Source organism: Panthera onca, chromosome B4, assembly GCF_046562875.1.
Source record: "Panthera onca isolate mPanOnc1 chromosome B4, mPanOnc1 haplotype 2, whole genome shotgun sequence".
NCBI lineage: Eukaryota > Metazoa > Chordata > Mammalia > Carnivora > Felidae > Panthera > Panthera onca.
Window position 1 is genome coordinate 43,842,547 of NC_138345.1, and position 9,681 is coordinate 43,852,227.

Sequence of the window (9,681 nt, forward strand, 5' to 3'; positions counted from 1 at the left end):
TAAGATTAATGCCTAGAAGTTACTTAGAAGAAGGGAAGCTTTTCTGGCCATGAAGTTTTAACTGTACATATATTATTATTATATATATAAATAATTATTATTTATATTATATTTTTATATAGTTCTTTATATTATTTTTAGATATAAGTATTATTTATATTATATTTATATGTAAGTATTATTTATATTATATGTATGTTTGTATAGTATATTTATATATATTTATATTATTATTATTTATATATATACTTATATATGTCTGCTATAAAACTATATAAAAGCTACCCTAATGACAAAATAGCGTCCTCACTAATATTCTTACATTAGCACAGCAACTAGCTTTCTCTGGTTGTTCTTACAACTCCTTTCAGTGTGAGCCACAATAACAACCTGAAAACCCATTTTATACAGTTAAATGCGTGGAAACACATATCACACTCCGATGTGCAGGGCACTAGGAACCTGTCCCTTCCACAAACAGCTCTTCATCGAAGCACCACCATACCTGTAATTACACAATTCCGCTTAATGATGATTTGCCCCTTGCTGGAAATTCATTTTAAAGTGAAAACCTTTGAAAGACAGTGCCTACATCCCCGACTCGGCTTTATTTCACTTTATTTGGTGGGTTTTCTCTGATGCCTAAACCCAAGCAGTATGAAGCCTGCTTCCTGCAGAGTCCTCAAAGTTTTGAAAAATATAATTTGTGGAAGATGCACGCATTTGGATGAATTGTAGGCTATAGTTAGAAATGCTGCCCTCTAACACAAGACCCTGAAACGTCTCATACAGCTCATATTAGATCAAATTATGTTAGACTTTCTCCTCACCATGGAGGAGTCTATGTATCTGCTTGTATTTTGCCCAGGAAATTTTCATCACAAAGCGGTTCATTTCGACAACATGATTTAGGCTCCACTAAGGCGAAGATGAGGCATGAACTTTTGTTCTTTGAAAGGATACACGTAAGGAGATGTTCCTTCATTCAGGGCTGAAGATAAAGAAAACAGGAAGCAAATGCCATATCTCCTCCTTCACGGCAAGTTATTATTTTTATGTTTTTACATTCAAGGTCCTTGTATCTCTGAACAGCTAGGAAAAGGCTTCCTGGGAGAAAAAATATCCAAAAAAAAAAAAAAAAAACCCAAACCCAAACCAAAACAAAACAAAACAACCATGTCCCCCAACTCCTATGGCTCCTCCTTACCAGAGAGAGGAGGATCTCTCTCACTGAAATCGTCAACACTGAAATCGTTAAGAGTGGACAAGTTTGCAAAGTCATTGGACCCTAAGCTCACTCGTAGTCCAAGGGAAGCCATGCAGGATGAAGACGGATATGTCACTTTAAATATTAAAGGTCGAAAACCGCCTCTCACCTCAGGTAAGAGTGCCCGGAGCCAGCAACTTGGAAATTAATTGTTGAAATCGGTCAGTCGGAGTTTCCCTTCTCTGCTAGGGGTAGCACGTGTCGTTTCATTTTCCTGATGACCTTCCTTCTCTTCAGAATTTGACTAATACCTACGTAGGCTCAGACAGACTTATTTAGAATATCAGCGATAGAAGATAAAAGCAGGGAACGTTACCCTAAGGTTTACACAGTTTCTTGCTGGGAGGAATCAAAATCAAGCGGATAAGGGGAAAGAATGTTTTCTAACCTCATTTTCGAAGATTTCAACCAATGGGTATGATTCTCCAGCTCTGGCTTATAAAAGCCATCATTTAGGGGGGTGGGTACAAAACACAACGAAGACCAAGAAACAAAACCCTTAATCGTTGTTTTTGACTCAGAGTCGAAATCCATTGGAAAAAGATGGGTGTGTGGCATGGGGAATGGGTTATGCTCGCTATTGATGATCACCAAAAGAACACTAGCAAGATTTGGCAATGAATCTGTTTATATCACTCAGATAACCTTGAGAGAGCAAGGGCAGAGGTGACACTGCCACATAGCCCGCCCCCTAACATCTTTATTGTGTGCCCACAGTTGACTCTGCTTCCTCACCTTTGTGGCGTGTGATGGCTTTGATTCTGCTGACCTTGTGCGTGGGGTTAGTTATTGGGCTGGTGGCTTTGTGGATGATGTGTAAGTATTGACTCATTGGGAAAGAGTTGACCTGGCGAAAGCAACACCTGAGGGTCCGGGTGGATGCCCCTGAACCAAATTGTCACTGTCTTGTTACTATTTCAATCATCTTCTACATGGCTGCCAAGAAATTCTCAATTTCGACTTCCGACTTTTTCCTTCTGTTTACGATCACTTTGCTGATTTATTAATTACAATCCTTTTCAAGAATTTTAAACTGGTCTTGGAGATCCCGCTCGGTTTAGATCCCCACGATCTTTTCAAGTTTTTTTTCTCCCTGTCTCGCATATCCCACGCCCCGACCAACATGGGGCTTTCTCAGTTTCCCCGCCTGAGAGTTTGCTCCCTCTAGTCCCTCTTCCTAAAAGCCCTCCTTCCCATTGTGTTTAATGAATGTGTTTATTTTCAGTCAGAAACAATTTGTGTCCCACACACAAAAAATTATCATTTTTTTCTTTTTAGAAGTCTAAAAGCCCTTCTTTTTATAAATCTAAAAGCCCATGATGTAGCTGTTGCTGGTTTGTGTACCTGTTTATTTTTCATAAGATATTGTAGAATCTTTCATTTGTCGTCTTTTTTTTTTTAGAAAATGTGTAGTGTTAAAAATATTTTGAAATGTTTTATTTATTTTTGTGAAAGAGAGACAATGCGTGGGGGAGGAACAGAGAGAGAGAGAGGGACAGAGGATCTGAAGCAGGCTCTCTACTGACAGCAGAGTCCCACGCAAGGGGCTCGAACTCACAGACCATGAGATCATGACCGGAGCCAAAGCCTGAAGCTCAACCGATGGAGCCCCTCAGGCGCCCCTCCTGTGACATCTTTTATTCACCCGAATATCACAATATTTTGAGCACAACCAGAAATCAATAATGTATTTTTTAAATCAAAAGAGATTTTGGTATGACGTGAAAAACAAAGTAACGTGCCATCCACCTTTGAAATCTGCTTAGCAACCTGCATTCAAGCAAATCTCAAAACATGCACCTCATTTGATCAGGGCATTTTCTTACTTTGCGATGGTCTCCTTCATATAACTCAACTTCTTTTGGATGACCACCAGGTGTCAGTTTTGCGCAGTTCTTAATTTGTTCTGGGTCCCCTTCCCCCCTTTTCCCCAGACCCTTTGCAGTCCTCGTTTATTCATGTGTATCCAGTAACCACTCAGTTTGACAATTCTACTGAAAGTAGAGTTCATTGAAAGGTCTCTGCATCACCGTTATTATCCTGATGACAAATTATTACCCAATGTTTACATCCAGCTGCCACAGAGCGAAACTACCTACAAATGGAGAACAAAAATTTCTCAGGCACTCTGCACCGGTTGGCACAGCAGTTCTGCCAGTATTTAATAAAACAATCCGAACAAAAGAGCGGCGCCAGTAAGTATGGTTTTGTAACCTCTTCCTCTCCGCCCCCCCTCCGGAGTATTTCTGTGATGTTATCCGTAGGGAATCTGGAGATCTGCAAGAAACATTGAATATAGGGAAAAAGGAAAAGTAGAAAGTAAAGATTCCTATGCTGGGTTTCTCCTTAAGGCCATAAATGCAGCCCATGTGACCGAAACTGGAGATACTACGGCGATAGTTGCTATGGATTTTTCAGGCACAACTTGACGTGGGAAGAGAGTAAGCAGTACTGTGTTAACATGAACGCCACTTTGCTGAAGATCACCAGCCAGAAAGTTCTGGTAAGGAGATTCTTCTGTCAAATATTTTGGAGTCATGCAGAGCAAAATTGTAAGTGAAGCATTTGATTTTATGCACACAACGCACACACACACACACACACACACACACGTTTCTCGAGTCTTACAGTTTGTACTAATCTGCGAACCTTATCAAGCCCAGTAGAAATGACCACAGCTGAGACTAATAAGTGTGAAAATGAACTAATGAGACTTCGAATTCTGGTCTTACTCCTGTGACAAGTCATTTAAGCTTTCTCAGCTTTCTTAACTCCATTTACTAATTCACAGAAGAATCTGAAAGTATAAAGAAACTCAGCAGCTCAATATCACTGTAAAATATAAATAACAATGTCATCTCAGTAGTACATGGCTCCCCAGGTCCTGCTAAGTTGTTGAACAGTTGAACTTGAACAAACCATGATACAAACTCCACCTTTCCACAGGCTCTTGGGTAGGATGGGGAACAATCTCATTTACGAAACACACAGGATTTCAGTTGAAATTTTTCTGCAAAACGCGTTGCCTCTTCCACATTTTCCTCTTTGACAGCTTCTAACAAAGGCTCTATTTTTTTTTAATGGTTATTTATTTTTGACAGAGAGAGACAGGGCATGAGCGGGGGAGGGGCAGAGAGAGGGAGACACAGAATCGAAAGCAGGCTCCAGGCTCTGAACTGTCAGCACAGAGCCGGATGCGGGGCTCGAACTCACAGACTGCGAGATCATGACCTGAGCCGAAGTCGGACGCTCAACCGACTGAGCCACCCCAAAGGCTCTATTTTCAAGCGAACTATGTTCACATCCACTCATGCACTCTCTCTTTATTATTTAGTATAGCTTTTCTCTTCTTCGTGAATCCTGGAAGCAAACCAGAAACCGTGCCTTAGAGTCTCCCTTCCACCAAATAATAGGTTATTTTTTTTAATTTTTAAGCAATACGTTTATTAAAACATTTTTTAATTTTTTAAAAATATTTTGAGAGAGAGAGAGAGAGATTGAAAGAGAGAGAGCTAGCAGGGGAGGGGCAGTGAGAGAGGGAGAGAGAGCGTCACCAGCAGGCTCCACTCTGTCAGTGCAGAGCCTGATGCGGGGCTCGAACACATGATCGTGACCTGAGTTAAAACCAAGAGTCAGGCGCTTCACTGGCTGAGTCACCCAGGTGCCCCTGAAACGTTTTTTAAAAGGCATAAAGTATTTATGGTATCCATCCTACACCTTCTATTATGGTAAGTATCATATTCTGTATATTAAACATGACCGCAAGTATAAGTTCGAATACAAGATCAGGATTTGGGCTGTGTGCAGAGATCAAACCAAATGCAAATGCTCAAGCCAGTCATAGTCTACAAAACTGCCATAGTTGATCAGTAAAACTGACTTCTACTTTCCTGAGCTGGAGTCCACAGAACTGGACCAGACATGAGGAGAACATTCCACTGACACGCATGCTCCTTTGTGTGTGCTGCTTCATCTACTAACTCTTGTCGTGGACTGAAACTCAGAGACGGCATTTGGATAAATACATTAATTTTCTTTCCAATCTGGCAAAAGAAGAGAGTGCCCGAAAACCTCGACTTCAACAGCCAGAGATTAATTGGAGACATGGAAACATGTCTTGAATCTTGCTACCCTAAGCTGATGCCAGATTGGAGATTTACGAATGAAAGAGGAAGCAATGTCATTTTTGAGAAACAAAGAACAGTTGAACGGCAGGTGGACTATACTTGGTAGAGTGAAGTATACAATGTGGGTGTATTTTAGCGAAAAAAACAGGGGGTTAACAGAAAGGTGAGTTATGCCTGAAGCTTTAAAAAATAAGCAGTTAAAGGTGACTTTCAGACACTATCTCTTATGGAATGCCAGTCTGTGTCTCACATCTGTCAAAAAGCTCAAGTCACTTTTTATTTATCAAGAATGCATTCTCACCTGTTTTTTCTGAGAGGTATGAGCGTATATGAACATTTGACTCCTTTTAATTTTGTTACCCATAGATTGATTGATTGATTGATTGATCCATCAATTCCACAAATATTCACTGAAACTAGTCCAGAATCTGAACCTACGCAGTTAACAAAACTTCCAGAAGTCCCTAACCTTGGGGAGCTTATATTCTAATTGGGGCAATAGGCAATGACCCATAACGTATAGTGGGTAGTGTTCATTCCTAGGCAGAGAAAGGTAAATTAGAGGGCGCCTGGATGGATCAGTTGGTTAAACATCTGATTTCGGCTCAGTTCATGGGTTCGAGCCCCGTGTTAGGCTCTGCACTGACAGCTCGAAGCCTGCTTCAGATTCTCTGTCTCCCTCTCTCTGCCCCTCCCCTGCTTGTGCGCTCTCGCAAAATAAATAAATAAACATTAAAAAAAAAAAAAAAGAAGGCAAATTAGATAAAGCAGACGCTGTTTGTAATCCCTTTGAGAAAGACCTCATATAACTTCCTTTTACTCAATCAACTGAAACAAATTAATACTTCCATATGTAAATTTTGTAGGCTACTACAAAACTAAGCTAAGCAATGAAACCAAAGCAAGTAGAGGTTAAACCTAGGGAATAATAGTTTCGCCAGCAATATATTTCTTTTTTATGTTTCTTCTCCAGTTGTTTGCCGTTATCTTATTTAAGAGCCATATTTGGTACTCTATTTGAAGTGGTAATAATAGACTCTAGTCTTCTGTCAGTGAAAGATAAACACAGAGGAGGTTAGAATATCTGCTTTTTGTGAACATTTCTTCCCTGTATTCTACAAGCAATTTTTCTTTCTGGAACAAGTGAACTTGGCACAATTCTAAACACCAAATAAAATTAATATTAATATTGACGTGTAATCTAATTTATTGTTGTTGTTCAGGGTCTTATCAAGAAGCTTTGTCTTTACATCATTACAAGACCTGTGAAAGCATGCTGACCGTTCTATTTATTTGTGTTTGCAATAGGAATACATGAAGTCTAGGACTGGATTCATTCGTTGGGTTGGATTGTCCCGCAAGAACACTAATGAGGTCTGGAGGTGGGAAGATGGTTCAGTGCCCTCCAAAGATGTGTAAGTCACTGGACTTTTGGAATACAACTAGCAAATTTTATTCCTGAGAACCTTTGCTCTCTTGATGACAAGTTACTTAAAAGTTGGGAGGTGGCTTGGGGCGCCTGGGTGGCTCAATCGCTTGAGCGTCGGACTTGGGCTCAGGTCACGATCTCGCGGTCTGCGAGTTCGAGCCCCGCATCGGGCTCTGTGCTGACAGCTCAGAGCCTGGAGCCTACTTCGGATTCCGTGACTCCGTCTCTCTCTTCCCCTGCCCCACTTGTGCCCTCTCTCTCTCTCTCTCTCAAAAATAAATAAACATTAAAAAAGTGAAAAAAAGAGGGGCGCCTGGGTGGCGCAGTCGGTTAAGCGTCCGACTTCAGCCAGGTCACGATCTCGCGGTCCGCTAGTTCGAGCCCCGCGTCAGGCTCTGGGCTGATGGCTCGGAGCCTGGAGCCTGTTTCCAATTCTGTATCTCCCTCTCTCTCTGCCCCTCCCCCGTTCATGCTCTGTCTCTCTCTGTCCCAAAAATAAAAAATTAAAAAACGTTGAAAAAAAAAAATTAAAAAAAAAAAAAAAAAAAGTGAAAAAAAGAAAGTTGGGAGGTGGCTCTGTACCCTTCTGTGTGCTACATAAGCAGTAGCTGAGTCACTGACACCCGAGTCCTAATAAGTGACCACTGGTAATAAGACAGTTCTACCTTCCTTACTCTCCCATGCCTCTGCTCTTTATCTGTGTCACAACCAACCTCTACTTCCAATATTTTTCCCCATTCATTTCTACCCTCAAATTTACCGTTGTGATATTTGCATGTGTGTGTGTGCGTGTGAATGTATTTAACGTGATCTGATTCTCTTCACATATTTTTCGAACAAAATTATCATTCTTGTTGTTTTGTGGTTGGAAGTGATTACTCTGAGGATTCTTTGGACTTTTCAGCATCATTTTACCTACTCTTTCACGCCAGGGTTCTCCAAGAATCAGGCACATCGTTTACAAGGTGGTTCCAATGTTCGTATCATAAGGCTCCATCCTTCTACAGACAAGCCAGGCAAAGGAGCCAATTGCATTAATAGTTAATATGGCTTTCCAGTTTCCAACCTCAAGATTTTTGCTCATTTTGTATGTCAAAACTCTGTCTTTCCAGTTAAAATGTAAACCATATAACTAAAACTTGTACAATCTGGTCGTTACTAAAATTTGCAATTAATTGATTCAACAGATCCTAAGTATTTACTGTGGGGATGAGCAAAGGATACTGCAGGTACAAGCAAATTTCTTCATAGGTCTTGAGCTTTAGCTCCTGTCATTTTCTGCCTCATTCCCAATACTCTAGGCAAACGGGTGAACCCTCTGTGCTTTCAACAAGCTCAACTTGTTTTGTTGTCTCAGGGCTTTTGGATTTACTGTTTTCTTCTGGAATGTTCCACCTCCAGAACTCCATGGTGGGCTCCCCCTTGTGACTCACATGTCTGTTTAAACCTCACTTCCTCAATGAGGTCAACTTCAATTACTGAAACTAAATTAGCCCCACATCCACTCGAGTCTGTTATCACATCGTTTCATTTCTTTGTAACTCTTACCACTCCCTGAAATTTTTTATTTGTTGGCTTCTTACCAATATCCTCTTACATTTAATGTAAGTTCCCTGATAGAAAGGACCGTGTCCTTGTTGACTCTATCATCGGCACATAAAACAGCTTTGGCACATGGTAGGTATCCTACAGATGTTTGGCAAACCAATTAGATGTATACATTCTTTGTTCTCTTGTCACGAGCAGTGTGGCAGGGAATAAAGACAAGGTAAGGCAATCACGGTAGAGTGTGCTTAGCCTTATATCTGCTACCTTGTAACATAAATCCTCATTTAAAAAAAAAGTCTAATCAACTTCCTTTTTCTTGAGCTCCTTCCCATTTTGTGCAGCTACTTGTCCTACGGGGTTCTTCTAACTCCTCTCTGTTGCTCTAAATCCTATCCTTCCTTCAAGACAGAGCTAAAGCATGCTCTTCTATGAAAAGATGAAAAGATAAAGCCTTCTCCATAGTTTTAGATCCCATCCATATCCGTCTCTTTCTCTGGACTCTAATGGTGCTTACTGCTCACTTACTACTTAATCGATGCTGTTTGAAATCGCTACGGAGCTCCTCAGCTGTGCATACTTTATACTCCCGAGCAGAGTGAAAATTTCTCAATGATCTGAATGTGTGTTTTCATTTTTTTTTCCCACTTTGTGCCACAAAGTACTTGCATGCAGGGTTTGATCGTTGATTGTTGACATCGTTTTTCACGGGAACTCATTCTCCCTTTTCCATTCACAGGTTTGAGCTTTCTGGAAATGGAGGAGACAATATGAATTGTGCCTATTTTTATAATGGGAAAATTTACCCCACCTTCTGTAATGACAAACATTACTTAATGTGTGAGAGGAAGGCAGGCTTGACAAAGGTGGACACACTCCTGTAATGCAAAGAGATGGGAAGGATATCACAGGTGCTTGATTGTACAGTGACAGATCTGGATGAAGGACTTCCTGGACATAAAATTGTTTATTTTTTCCCTTCATCCCCCTTGGAGTCATCTTTATGTTATCTTTTCTACCAACCCCGCTTCATTCCTCCTTTATCTATCCCTTCATACTAAGGGATAACTTAATCCCTTCTTTATACCTCCGGAAGCCAGTCTGTGAGTTGATCGTTTGTTCTCAGTTGTTCTGTTTCCATGGGTTTTCTTTCTTCTTGTCTTCTCCTCATAATTATGTCAACCCAGTATGATTCACTGCATCTTCAGACGCAAACAAAAAAACACTTTAAATTGGAATGAGAACGGCTAGGCTTTCATCAACCGAAGCTGTGCAAGATATCTACGTTTGAAAGACAACATAAGGTAGTGGAA

The 9,681-nt window shown here is 40.6% G+C and overlaps 1 protein-coding gene across 1 annotated transcript; it reads left to right on the forward strand.

Annotated features, from left to right (window-relative positions):
- The first annotated feature begins 1,173 nt into the window (after positions 1-1,173).
- CLEC1B (C-type lectin domain family 1 member B) lies at positions 1,174-9,458 on the forward strand. Its single transcript, XM_060658404.3, has 6 exons — positions 1,174-1,381; positions 1,985-2,083; positions 3,343-3,462; positions 3,619-3,770; positions 6,703-6,809; positions 9,108-9,458. Exons 1-6 carry the CDS (start codon positions 1,177-1,179, stop codon positions 9,250-9,252), a joined length of 828 nt encoding a protein of 275 aa, XP_060514387.3. The 5' UTR covers positions 1,174-1,176; the 3' UTR covers positions 9,253-9,458.
- The last annotated feature ends 223 nt before the right edge of the window (positions 9,459-9,681 follow it).